The 13587-nt window shown below is 37.3% G+C and overlaps 6 protein-coding genes across 6 annotated transcripts; 2 read left to right on the forward strand and 4 right to left on the reverse strand.

The window, feature by feature from the left end:
• Positions 1–638: 638 nt before the first annotated feature.
• pals-22 (Retrotrans_gag domain-containing protein) lies at positions 639–2622 on the forward strand. Its single transcript, NM_064751.4, has 4 exons — positions 639–919; positions 966–1189; positions 2188–2337; positions 2385–2622. The coding sequence occupies exons 1-4, from the start codon at positions 646–648 to the stop codon at positions 2589–2591; spliced, it is 855 nt and encodes a 284-aa protein (NP_497152.1). The 5' UTR covers positions 639–645; the 3' UTR covers positions 2592–2622.
• A 92-nt stretch (positions 2623–2714) lies between these two features.
• pals-25 (Protein containing ALS2cr12 (ALS2CR12) signature) lies at positions 2715–6194 on the forward strand. Its single transcript, NM_064752.6, has 5 exons — positions 2715–2797; positions 4322–4468; positions 4522–4818; positions 4867–5034; positions 5819–6194. The coding sequence occupies exons 1-5, from the start codon at positions 2720–2722 to the stop codon at positions 6044–6046; spliced, it is 918 nt and encodes a 305-aa protein (NP_497153.2). The 5' UTR covers positions 2715–2719; the 3' UTR covers positions 6047–6194.
• A 2098-nt stretch (positions 6195–8292) lies between these two features.
• On the reverse strand, positions 8293–9438 carry fbxb-81 (F-box associated domain-containing protein). The gene is made up of 2 exons (NM_064753.4): positions 9351–9438; positions 8293–9300 (listed from the first exon to the last, which is right to left on the reverse strand). The coding sequence occupies exons 1-2, from the start codon at positions 9428–9430 to the stop codon at positions 8355–8357; spliced, it is 1026 nt and encodes a 341-aa protein (NP_497154.2). The 5' UTR covers positions 9431–9438; the 3' UTR covers positions 8293–8354.
• An 875-nt stretch (positions 9439–10313) lies between these two features.
• Positions 10314–11442, reverse strand: fbxb-82 (F-box domain-containing protein). The gene is made up of 2 exons (NM_064754.4): positions 11359–11442; positions 10314–11311 (listed from the first exon to the last, which is right to left on the reverse strand). The coding sequence occupies exons 1-2, from the start codon at positions 11436–11438 to the stop codon at positions 10384–10386; spliced, it is 1008 nt and encodes a 335-aa protein (NP_497155.1). The 5' UTR covers positions 11439–11442; the 3' UTR covers positions 10314–10383.
• Positions 11443–11779: 337 nt separating this feature from the next.
• Positions 11780–13432, reverse strand: fbxb-83 (F-box associated domain-containing protein). The gene is made up of 3 exons (NM_064755.5): positions 13364–13432; positions 12707–13118; positions 11780–12659 (listed from the first exon to the last, which is right to left on the reverse strand). Exons 2-3 carry the CDS (start codon positions 12721–12723, stop codon positions 11852–11854), a joined length of 825 nt encoding a protein of 274 aa, NP_497156.1. The 5' UTR covers positions 12724–13118; positions 13364–13432; the 3' UTR covers positions 11780–11851.
• T17A3.12 (uncharacterized protein) lies at positions 13268–13399 on the reverse strand (the record flags this gene model as incomplete). Its single annotated transcript, NM_171057.5, has 1 exon — positions 13268–13399. One exon carries the CDS (start codon positions 13397–13399, stop codon positions 13268–13270), a length of 132 nt encoding a protein of 43 aa, NP_741065.1.
• Positions 13433–13587: the final 155 nt, after the last annotated feature.

A 13587-nucleotide genomic window follows, 5' to 3' on the forward strand; every position in this document is an offset into this window, starting at 1 on the left:
CCCTGTTCTTCATTTCAAATTACACTGTTCACTAGAGCGCAGTTGCACACTTTTTCCTCATATTAAATTGCCTTCAATTTCACCGTCTGCGCCTCTATTGCAACAAGGGGGCTCTGGGTTTCTGTTTCTTGATTTTTCAATTTAATATCACCTAATAATGTTTATTTGGATGAAATCAAGCAAAATCTGAAGAAAATTAGGATTTTTTGTTATTTCTCACCGTTAGAAATGGTTAATTTTCACAAAATTGAACAAAATCACCTTTATCTTGTAATTCTTCAAATTTTCAGGGTTTTAACTCATTTTCTCTGTAATTTACTGCCACACATGAATTTTCATGAAGTTGCAGCAGTTTTCTATCAATTTTTAACTCGATTGAGTTTTGTAACAGGTTTCAAAAAATTCAGCCCATTCCGCTAGTTTTCAGACCTCTGGGACCCAAAATAACAAATTATCCTCTCCAAAGCCCAGTTTATTAGTACAGATTCGAAAAAATCGCCTTTTTTCCTAGTTTCCCTCAATTTTACCTCAAATTTTCACTTTTTGCCACACCTGGCACATAAAATCACTCTGTTTCTCGCCAATTTCCTTGTTTCTTTCTGCCAATCTCTATTTAAATGAAAATTCCCATGTTACAGAAATCCAATGTCTTCAAATGAAAATTCAGATGATGTTCCTGAGCAACGACAAATAGTAAGACGTTCTCGTGTTTATAACCCCAGGGATCCATCTTCACCTGAACCTCCTTATGACCCTTATCCACCTGGGATTCATGCTCAAGCGGGATGTGCGACTCGACCTATCAGTGCTCATATCGTGCCTCAAGCGCTCATTGAACCAATCAGGTTGCATAGAGAAGAAGATGAACTCGCCGGTACCTCGTCTTGCAGGCCAGTACCTCAATGTGATTTTAATCTTGGTAAGTTTCCACAGGTTATCGAGTATTTTGAATTTGCCAGTTTCAGAAAGTGACCGCTGGGAAGAAGATCAACTGGAAAATCCGCAAATCAAGTCACAGTGGAAAGGTTCCGAAACAAGACCAGTGGCGAATTTTGCAAGACGACAACAGAGAGTTCTCAGAACTGATTGGAAACATGTGGACGTGCAGATTACGGTTTGGGAAGAACTTAAAAAGGTGTTGGAAGCGGCTGAAATAGTTGATGTGACACTAAATATGATGAAAACATTGGTGAGTAAATGTATTTTGCTTGAAAAAATTAGATCATCCCTCTTGATTGAAACATCAAAACCTATCCTTTGAGAACCTAAAATCATTTTTTACTTGTAGGCTTATGTCAGACCCCCCCCCCCCCCCTCAGAGATAGCAGACCCCCCCCCCCCCCAACTGGTTTGCATGCTCAGAATTAGGGATGGGCGGCAAAATTTTTTCGACGACAAATTGACGATTTGCCGGAAATTTTAAATTCCGGCAATGTGTCGGTTTGCCGATTTGCCGAAAATTTCTATTTATAGGATGCGTACAATTTTGCCGATTGAAATTTAAATTCTGAAATTTCCAAAAAAATGCGAAATCACAATTTGCTGAAAATTTTCGGAAAAAAATCGTTTGCAGCCCACCCCAAATTATTTTTTCGACAAATTCGGCAGATCGATAAATTGCCGGTTTATCGGTTTGCCGGAAATTTTAATTTTTGGCAAATGATTTGCCGGAAATGTTTAGAGAGATTTTTTATAAGACGGAAACACTTACAACTGTGCTTTTTTTCATAGAATTTGCTTATTTTTCAAAATAGATGTACATACATAGGAACATTTCATTCATAGGATGCGTACAATTTTGCCGATTGAAATTTCCAAAAAAAAAAAGTGCAGAACCACAATTTGCCGGAAATTTCAATTCCGGCAATTTACCAATTTGCCAGAAATTTCAATTCCGGCAATTTACCAATTTGCCAAAAATTTCAATTCCGGCAATTTACCAATTTGCCAGAAATTTCAATTCCGGCAATTTACCAATTTGCCAAAAATTTCAATTCCGGCAATTTACCAATTTGCCAAAAATTTCAATTCCGGCAATTTGGCGATTTTCCGAAAATTTCAATTGCGGCAAATTGCCGATTTGCCAAAAAATAATCGTTTGTCGCCCACCTCTCCTTTGAACGCTACGGCAAATACTGTGTAGATCTTCAAACTTAAATTAAAATCCCAATCTCGACAGTTTTTCAGAATCCCGATACCAAAGCTATGTGGCTACTAAAATTTCATACAACTTCCCTAACAGAATACCTTGAGGATTTTGAATCGAGAGCAGAGTATTTTAATGAAATGTTACTCGAGCTCGACGGAATTCACCCGGATCTGTTCACAGAGTGCTCGGTAAGCATGCTATTGAACACTTGTAGTATATCAATTTCCTTTTACAGAATTATATTTCTCAACTGAAAGATGTAACACACAGCAGAGAGCTCCAAGCAGTTCAAGTGCACCTCCCGAAGGCTGTGAAGAATTCTGATGCACAAAAAGTTCGGTTTTACTTGCAATTGGCTGGAGAAGCGAAAAAAGACATTGCTGTTGTGTTAAATAATAATAAGGTCAAAACATTGCTAATTGATAATGGTTTTACACTTTGATTTCAACATGTTTTATAAATTTTCAACTTTTAACATCTCCTAAGACTTTTAAGCCTTACTGTAGCTTTACAGGGTTACCTATCTGATTTTATAATTTTTTTGTGTAAAAAATTGCATATTTAGCTGCTATGGTAGACCTCAGACTCGATGTGATCAGGAAGAAAGTTCACCATATTGTTGAAAGCCTGCAACGGATCAGTACTTTGGTGAGAATAAATCTTTTTAATTTTTAAAATTTATATGTATACATACATATATACAGTGCGTCCAACTTCTATAGCACCCCCCTCCAATTCGGCCGTTTGGAGCTTTTCAAAATATTTTTCGGATAAGTGTTAGTGCAGTTCGATAGCAAATGTTGAAAAACCTATGCTCCCCAATTTTTATCATGATATCTCAAAAATCACGGAAATTAGGTCAAAATATCGGAAAAATGGCCGTCCAACTTCTATAGCACCCCCTCTGATTTTTGACAAATTTCTGTAAATTCGGGGTTTTCTTCGTAGTTAATGAATTTATTTTGTAAATAACTTCACACCAAAATAATCAGGTGGTTTCACTTTCACATTTAAAAAATAAATATAACACTTGAAAACACGTGGAATGCCTGGGATTGTCCTGGAACGTTCTTATTTGCTTCAGAGGTCATATCTCGGCTCCCAATGATTTTCGCAGCACCAAAATTGATAAAAATGTTTTTCTCCGTCTATTCATTACTATGTAATTAGTTGTAGAAAGCATTTATTCATATGAACCAAATGGTAAAGGGAGCAACTTCAGTGGTTTTTAAAAGGTTCGATTTAACCATGAAAACGAGCGTTCGGAGGCGCAGAGATAATGGTTGGGAACACATTTTCGACTAAAAATTACTACATTATAGCAAAAATTATTTTATATGAACAACAAATCCGTGGAAATCCATGGGTAAATCAGATGCCAGACATCTACAATCGCAGGTTCAATGTGTTGTCTGGTAGCTTTTGCATTACTTGACCAAAAAAAGATTCAATGAGCGAATTCGCTAAATTTAACTTGAGTTAAAAATACAACTAGCAAAATCGTCATTCGGAAAGGTATATCTTACTTTTCTGTCTAAAATTTTCGCATGTTAGCTTGAAAAAAGACTTGCGGCCTCGCTTTGCCTTTGTCCTCTTTTTTGAGCGGTCTCATGATCTTTTCCGTATAAATTTTCAAAGACTTCTAATCAAAATCAAAGCTTCAAAGACATTTGAGCAGGATGAGCCGATGTTCTGTACAATACGAAGTCAAAACCTTCAGCTCTGCGCCTCCGAACGCTCGTTTTCATGGTTAAATCGAACCTTTTAAAAACCACTGAAGTTGCTCCCTTTACCATTTGGTTCATATGAATAAATGCTTTTTACAACTAATTACATAGTAATGAATAGACGGAGAAGAACATTTTGATCAATTTTGGTGCTGCGAAAATCATTGGGAGCCGAGATATGGCCTCTGAAGCAAATAAGAACGTTCCGGGACAATCCCAGGCATTCCACGTGTTTTCAAGTGTTATATTTCTTTTTTAAATGTAAAAGTGAAACCGTCTGATCATTTCGGTGTGAAGTTATTTACAAAATAAATTCATTAACTACGAAGAAAACCCTTACAGAAATTTGTCAAAAATCAGAGGGGGTGCTATAGAAGTTGGACGGCCATTTTTCCGATATTTTGACTTAATTTCCGTATATACATATATATTTTTCATTTTTCAGTGCAATCCGAAGATTGGTGAGCCCTCTGTGAACCCGGGTGGCCATGAAGCAGACGTTGAAGTTCTAGTAGCTGGTAGAGAAGACCTACGTGATAAAATATACGAACTTACGACTAACAATTCTGGAAGGATCCATGCTGAGCAAGTTGTAAGAGACAAATAAATCAAAAGATATTTCAACGTTTCAAATAATAATTTCAGAGAATTTTATCTGATATTCAATACATTACTCAAGAAACTTATTTCTCTACAATTTGCTTTCATCTCTCACAATGTGTTGATCGGGGTGACTGTGAAGATTTGAAGAAGTATGGGGAGTTTGCGGAGTTGCTGGTTCAGCAAATACTCGAACAACTGAGGAATTTTGATTCCGTAGAAGTGAAACAGGCAACTAAAGCGGAATCACTTGAAACTGCTCGGCAAACGTTCAGAAAAATCAAAAGTCTTACATCGCCGGTATTTAGCATTGAAAAAGTATTGCGGAAGATTGAAACTCTTGTAAGTTTACGGATTACATTATGTTTGTCATAACTGACTATATTTCAGTGCTTACCTCCTGACGGAGATGCTCCAAGCATTGGAGTTCGTGAGCTGGATGTGGAATTTAATTCCATTAAATCTTTTACTGAAGAATTTGAGACAAGTGCAAGCGATTTTGATACTTATTTGAGTAGCACATCGCATTTGGCTTTGGAGATATTTGAGTATAGTTCGGTAAGTCAAGAATCCGGAAAGATTTAGCAAGGCCTTCCACGAGGGCGTTACTCCGTCCTTCTCTGTTGCACACAGCTATAGTGGCGCGAGGTCCCGTGTAGGGTCGGCCGCAATACACAGAGATAGTGCGGGCGTGAGGGACTAGGGCCCGATCCTCCATAGCTTGACAGCCCTATTTCTGGTCCTTGAACCCTGGCTCTGAGCCTATAGATCAACTGCGCGTAGCTCCGGGCCTCCTGACCCTGGATTTTTTGGGGTTCTGATCCTAAGTTCATAGCCCATGGTTTTCACATCCTGGGCTTGGGCCCTTGATCCTGGATTCATAGGCCTACGTCTCCTACCCCTGAGTTCAATATTCTCAGCCCTGTACCTACTGGGACCCTGAATTCGTAAAGTCCCGGTACACCTAGATCAGTCGCACTTAATTAAAAACCCCGTACCTTCCTCTGTATTTTTATTTTTGCCTATTCCTGGTCCCTGAACCCTTGGCTCAGAACCATAGACCCTGATACTATAGGTAAAATTCCCGTAGCTTACGGCCTCTTTGAACATTGGGCCTGGACCCCTTTGTAACATTTCTTATCTACGGGATTCTGGCCCAACTTTCATATTCCAGGCCCTCGACAGTGGGCTCATTGCTCAGTCTCACCCTGTTTAGCCCTAAAATTTGTAGAAAAAGAATCGTTTGTTAGCCCTAAAATTTGTAGGCGGTACCTATATTCCTAGTTTTGTAAAATCCCGGCTCCTGAAGTTCTTCCTCCAAATCTATAGCCTCTTTTTTCAGACTCTCCTACAAGAACTAGGAGACATGGTGAACAATCGGGAGCTAACATCGGTGTGCACTCATCTTCCAATCGCCATTGATCAAAAGAACAAGGATAAAATAACGTTTTATGGACAACAGGTGGCCGAGTTGTGCAATAAAATGACTGACAATAGAAAGAAAATTGAACGTAGTCTTCGTCAACTCCAAAAAGATCATGTCAGTCAGGCATCGTACGTGGGCCTCTGAAATTGGAACACTGGATGCGATCTTTCGGGTGATACTATGACGGGTATACTACGATTTTTTGTCAATCTCGACTTTATTAGCATAATCTATTGTTTTCTATTGTTTCTGGTTAATTCTGGTTATGCAAAAAAATAAAGACGGGTTTGTACAGTCACGTGTTTTACAATGTTTAAAATTAATTGGACAAGGGGTTTTCAACAAAAAAAACATTTTTGAACCGTTTGTTTTAAAAATCTTTGCTTTGAACATTTTCAGATAACTTTTCGAATCAAATGTGTGCTGCAGGAAGCCTGGAAAGTGAAATTGCCTGACTATCCTGAGGATCAGCATACAAGGGCGTACCTGAAATATTCATGCTATTATTAGGACGAATTTCGAGTCTTTACAATTTGAATATAGAGTCTCATACAATGTAAAGAAATTTGAGGTAGAAGTTTCAAAGGATCAGGATTTGAAGTCAATCTCTGATGTCCGATCGTTTCCGGTGCCATTCCGCTAGTTTTCAATTGTGGGCCTATGTTGTTTTGTGTAATCCAATGACGTCAATACCTCCGTACTGCGGAGAGCCGAAATGTCACCTGCAGAAGGGTTCATGGAAAAACCAAACTCAATAATCCGTATTCTGCGCGTTTAATGCTCCTCAACTGAAACCAATATCAGTCCTCCCAGTTGTCATGTTTGTACCAATCGTTTGCTACAATCCGACTTTCTCCTTCATTCAGCTCATTCTCGCATTTTTAACCTCACTGTTGAATATTCTTATTACTGTAATAGTAAGCAGCATATCCACTATTTACCACATATGTAAAATTGTTCTTTTTCCTATTCTACTTATCGGCTTTGGTATCTTTGCTTTTGCGTATACATGTGTTTTAACCATCGTTTGTGGTGAATGATAGGTTATGCAGTTAGAAAATTAAGTAAATTAAAATTATTTTTAGGCTCATATATGGAATCTATTTGACCACTCAATATTATTGGCGAAAGGTAGTAAATTGTTCGAGAAAGTAATAACTTAGGCTTTGCATCCAAGAACCTGTAATATTTTTTCACAGAAAACAACAAATGCATCTTACCAAACTCCCGGTTCTAGTGCAAAAAAGGATTTTCAAATTTATGAGCACACGCGATGTATTTGCAATATCCCTTTGCTCTAGTGACCTGGCATTTTTGGTACAAAACTGCAAATCGACGCCGCCACTGATAAAGCATGTGTGCAGTACACAAATCTACGACTATTATTATTGTTTGACAGTAGGAAACAGCAACGTGTTTTTTCGACACGCTCCGTCTTATTGGAAACTTCTTCCGTGGATTTCCAGTGAGTTCAGCATCGGTGACACAAGATACAGGTATATACTGGCGAGATGTTCAGGTATAAGTGAAACTTTTTCAGAATTGTGAACAATTGTTTCGGAAACTTAACACTTTATTCAATCAATTCTTCGCTTGAATCTTGTCACGCTGCAATTACCAAACGCTTAACATCGATACACAAGGTTCCGGATGTTGAGGTTCGACTCTATATGCAGAGATTCTAACCAAAATGGTGTTTGAGTGATGATGATAAAATAAATTTTGCGTAATTTATCAATTATTAACATCTAACTACAGCCGAATTCTTCTACCAGCCGCACAGCCGTGATCCGTAGGCTTTTTTGTTTTATCGGTACATGTGTATTACATGCCCTCGTTTCAAAATTAAATTAAATTTCCACTAACTTCTCCAATAAAATTAAATATACATTTTTCCTCTCTAGGCTTACAATTAGAAAATGTGATTTGCAAAAAAGAAATGCAAAATTGTGGTTCACGTTTTTATTTTTCATAACTTAAAAATTCACTATTAAAATGAAGGCATGTAATACACAAGTATTGTTTTATCAATATCAATATTGTGCTGGCGGGTGGCTCGGCAAGCCTATGGGCGTGCCTTCCAGCGTCTCTCAACCTAGCGGAGCGGCGATAAGAGTAGGAGAGGGGAGTCTGGGCGAGGGCAATCTCGAGATGTAACGGTTGAACCCGACTCTCAAAGTAATCTATTTTATCGTATTTTCTTCACTACAGTGCGCGCAAACTGTATAATCATTTACTGCTCTTTCTTTTTACTCATATATAAGTTGCTTTACGTTGGGCCTAGGACATGGCCTAGTCCCTACCACCCAGATGGAGATAAAGAGATCCGCATTTAATAGGCAGGTTAGGAGCATCCCGCCTACAATTGTAGCACTTCAAATTAAGCCTTGAGTTTAATAACTTTATTCAAAACAATCACTAAAGAAGTACACACTTGTTTTCGAGTAATTTATCATTTCCACACGAACATACGCAAATATTGAAACGTTTCATCGACAGTGACAGTTGCAATGGTTCCATCGTTCCGTCTGATATCAAATCCTCCAGCTTCAACGACAATAGTTTTTATAGGCCGATTGTCGGAAAAAACCCACTCCTTGTCGGTTGGTGCCAATTGATATTCAATACCATTTAAGGCAATCAAAAGAAATTGGTTTTCAGTGGAATTGGCGGGAAGATTCATTACGAGATATTCCAAACGGTTGTTTGATCCATTAATCCAATGTTTTAGAAACAAGCATAGTTGCTTTGAGGGACATCGTGTACCAATACGCATTATATCAATACGCATTTCAGAAATATTTGAAACCAACAAATCTTCTAGTTTCAAGGCAACTCTTTCCAGACAGAAACTATTGTAGTTAAGACTGACAATTGAATGAAAGACTTTAGGTTTCAATGAATGATAGTCTAGAGCCAGCTTATCAAATTGGCGTGAATAGTTAACCAATAGGCTTCTATGAAGCTTGGAGTTTTGCATGAAATTAGAAGAAATGAATAGTTTGCAAATTTTGAAATCTTTCAATTCTTGCAACAACGTTTCGTAGTCGTAATCGTAAGTAATCATAAGCATATAAAATTCAGATTTGTGGAATATTTCAAGAACATGATTTGCGATCTCTTTGAAACGAATTCCCGACGGTTTCCAATGAAATATTTCAGTTTCCTCAGGAATTGGGCCTTTTTTCACTTTCATATAATTCAGTTTTTTGTTTAATTTCCGCGGCTCAGACTCAATCATCTCGTCGGGAATTTGAAACGTCAATGGAAAAGTACCATCAAACTCAACAACTAGTCTTATCGTTGACGTTGACAAATACATATCAATACAGGAAACGTTCATATTCAACTCCTCAACACGACGTTTTGCAGTTTTTGAAGAGAATGAGATGCTTACTCTGAAAATAAATAGTTATGTATACTTTGAAAAATAAAGAAGTTAACTTACACATCTAGCATTTTCATCGTTTGAAGTAAAAAACGTAGAGGTTTTGAAGGTAATCGAAGAATTGGAAAACCACTCGTCATGTTTGTAAAGGGAATGAATGACTGGAACGGGAGGTTTTTGTGGGCCAACAGACGCTGGGTAATCGATCGAGTAGACACCGCATTCCAGCTGCGCAATTAACACTCCACTGGATAAAGAGCAAACCAGTCTCACTTGAAACATGGTGCATCGATCAATAAATCGTTGTGACTACTTGGTGAGCTAGAATCCGGTAATTTAGCAAATACGTGGATACCTTTTTAGGTTAAATAGAAAAAAATTCATTCAGCATAATAACTGCATTAAAACGAATAATTCTGCCCCACCCTCCACAAAAATTGTCTGTAACACAATTTGATTTTGTTGAAACAGAAGATATCGAAGCGATGTACCTGTTTTGGAATAGAATCATGCCATTTTCGTAGATTCTTCTTTCGTATAGTAAAATTAATGTTGTTAATCGGACATACGGAGTTGTAGATATCTAGAAGACCTGGTAGCTAAGCAGTCTATAATGTTTTGTGTATTGTGGGGAACCAAAACGTCGTCTGCAGAGGGAGTGAAGGGAACAGCCAATTCTATCAATAATCCGTATTCTGTGCGTTCATTGCTTATCCACTGCAGCGAATATCTTTCCTTCTAATTTGTCAGTCGTTTGCTACAATTCGACTTTGAGACGCCTATTTAAAGAGGAACCGCTATTCGGCAGCACCAATGCTCAACTTTTTCATATTTCGGTTGTCTTTCGTTTTATGAAAAAATCGTTCACTAAAAAATCATTTTTTACTTTTTTTTTCTAGAGTTTTGTAATTATTAATCATTGAGTGTCCTTTGAAGAGACCAATGGGGCGCAGCACTACTAGAGAATATATGGTATTGCAAAATCAATATTTTAGTACTTTCAAAATAAAACCTTGAGCTTAATAACAAAACTTTATTCAAAACAATCATTAAAAAAAGTAAAGAAGTTTACATTTGTTTTTCGAGTAATTTATCATTTCCACACGAACATGCGCAATTTTTGAAAAGTTTCATCGACAGTGACAGTTGCAATGGTTCCATCGTTTTGTCTGATATCAAATCCTCCAGTTTTAACGACAGTAGTTTTTATAAGCCCATTATTGGCACTCTCCCACTCCTTGTCGGTTGATGCCAATTGATAATCAATACCATTTAAGGCAATCGAAATAAATTGGGTTTTAGTGGAATTGGCGGGAAGATTCATTTCGAGATATTCCAATCGGTCGTTTGATCCATTAATCCAATGTTTTAGAAACAAGCATAGTTGCTTTAAGGGACATGGTTTATCAATACACATTAAAAAAATATTTGAAACCAACAAATCTTCAAGTTTCATGGGAACTTTGTACAGGTAACAATTATTGTAGCTAATACTGACAATTAAGTGAAACTCTTGAGGTTTCAATGAATGATAGTCTAGAGCCAGCTCTCTAAACTGTCGTGAATACTTCTCCAATAGGTTTCTACGAAGCTCGGAGTTTTGAATGCGATCAGAAGAAATGCACAGTTTGCGAATCTTGAAATCTTTCAACTCTTGCAGCATCGTTTTGTAGTCGTAATCGTGAGAAATCATGAGCGTACTAAATTCAGACTTGTGAAATATTTCAAGGACATGATTTGCGATCTCTTTGAACCGAATTCCCGACGGTTTCCACTCAAATACTTCTGTTTCCTCAAAAATTGGGCCTTCTTTCACTTTCATATAATTCAGTTTTTTGTTTAATTTTCTCGGTTCGGAAACATTCCTGTCGGGAATTCGAAAATTCAATGGCAAAGTACCATTGAAATTAACAACTAGTCTTATCGTTAGTCTTGACAAAAACATATTAATATAGGAAACTTTCATATTCAATGCCTTAACATGACGTTTTGCAACTTTTGAGGTAAAAGAGATGCTCACTCTGAAAATAAATAGCTATACTTTGAGCAATTAAAGCAATTAACTTACAATTCTACAAATTTCATCGTTTGAAGTATAGAACGTAGAGGTTTTGAAGGTAATCGAAGAATTGGGAAACCGTTCGTCATGGTTGTAAAGAGAATGAATGACTGGAATGGGAGGTTTGGTTGGCCAACAGACGTTTGATCATCGATCGATTAGACACCGCATTCCAGCTGCGCAATGAACGCTCCACTAGATAATCAACTACCCGTTCTCACTTGAAACATGGTGCATCGATCATTAAGTCGTAGTGTCTACTTGGTTCTAACCAATTTTCAATATTGAGCCCAACCGAATCGATGACGTCTAACACAGATATAGCAGAAATCCACTTTTCAAATAATGACGGCTCTCTCTTCTTCTCAACAATCCACTAAATCCGCAGTAACTGTATCAATATCAATATTGTAAGCACTTAAAATCAAACCTCGAGTTTAAAAACAGTACTTTATTCAAAACAATCATTAAAGAAGTACACACTTATTTTTTGAGTAATTTATCATTTCCACACGAACATACGCAAATATGGAAAGGCTTCATAAAAAGTGACAGTTGCAATGGTTCCATCGTTTTGTCTGATATCATATCCTCCAGCTTTAACGACAGTGGTTTTTATAAACCTATTATTGAGAAACTCCCACTTTTTGTCAATTGGTGCCAATTGATATTTAATACCATTCAAGGCAATCGAAATAAATTGGGTTTCAGTTGATCTGGCGGGAAGTTTTATTTCAAGATATTCCAATCGTTTGTTTGATCCATTAATCCAATGCTTCAGGAATAGACATACCTGTTTTAAGGGTGATGGATAATCAATGTGCATTTCGGAAATATTTGAAACCAATAAATCTTCTAGTTTGGTAGCTTTTTCCAGGCAAAATCTATCGTAGTTAAGACTGAGAATTGAGTGAAACTCTTGAGATTTCAATGAATGATAGTCTAGAGTAAGCTTATTAAATTGGCGCGAATACTTCATCAATATGTCTCTATGAAACTTAAGATCTTCCATGAAAATAGAGCAAACATGTACTGTTCGAAACGTAAAACCCGGCGGTTTCCAATAAAATACTTTTGTTTTCTCAGCAATTGGGCCTTTTTTCACTTTCATATAACTCAGTTTTTTGTTTAATTTCCGCGGCTCAGAATCATTCTCGTCGGGAGTTTGGAAAGTTAATTTTAAAGTACCATCCAATTTAACCATTATTCTCATCGTTTGCCGTGACAACATCATTTGAATATGGGAAACTTTCATATTCAACGCCTCAACGTGTCGTTTTGCAACTTTTGAGGTAAAAGAGATGCTCACTCTGAAAATACATAACTATGTTTTAGGAAATTAAGAAAATTAACTTACACATCCAGCAATTTCATTGTTTGAAGTAGAAAACGTAGAGGTTTTGAAGGTAATCGAAGAATTGGGAAACCACTCGTCAGGGTTGTAAAGAGAATGAATGACTGGAACGGGAGGTTTTTGTGGGCCAACAGACGCTTGGTAATCGATCGAGTAGACACCGCATTCCAGCTGCGCAATGAATGAACACTCCACTAGATAAAGAGCAACCCGTTCTCACTTGAAACATGGTACATTGATCGATAAATCTTAGTGTCTACTTGGTTGTTCAATATTGTGTCAAACAGAATAAATGACGTCACGCACCTGCAAGACAATTTCCTACGCTGTTTGGACATTGGCGGTTATGGGAACCTGGCATCAATTAGTAGTTCACAAAATTGTTTGCTAATTCCTATCTGGAAACATGGTGGGTCTGCAATTTTGTAAATTTAAGTAGAAATAACTTACTATTAAACTAAAGTTTTGATAATGAATTGATAATGAAAAGTACTTAAAACCAAACGCTGAGTTAACAAAACTTTATTCAAAAAAATCATTAAGAAATTATCAACAAAAAACATTTTAATCAGAGCATTGCAAAAAAACATTCAAAACCCGACGGTTAACTAATCTAGAACTACATCCAAACAAATAGTTGCATAAAAGGTAAGGCTTTACCGACATTACGTAGAACAATAGTCGCAATGGTTGCATTGTTATCGAAGAATTGGGAAACTGCTCGTCATGGTTGTTAAGAGAATGAATGGCTGGAAAAGGAGGTACGGTGGGCCAACAGACGATGGGTTATCGATCGAGTAGACACCTCATTCCAGCTGCGCAATGAATCAACACTACACTAGATAAAGAGCAACCCGTTCCCACTTGACACATAGTGCATCGAT

Source organism: Caenorhabditis elegans, chromosome III, assembly GCF_000002985.6.
Source record: "Caenorhabditis elegans chromosome III".
NCBI lineage: Eukaryota > Metazoa > Nematoda > Chromadorea > Rhabditida > Rhabditidae > Caenorhabditis > Caenorhabditis elegans.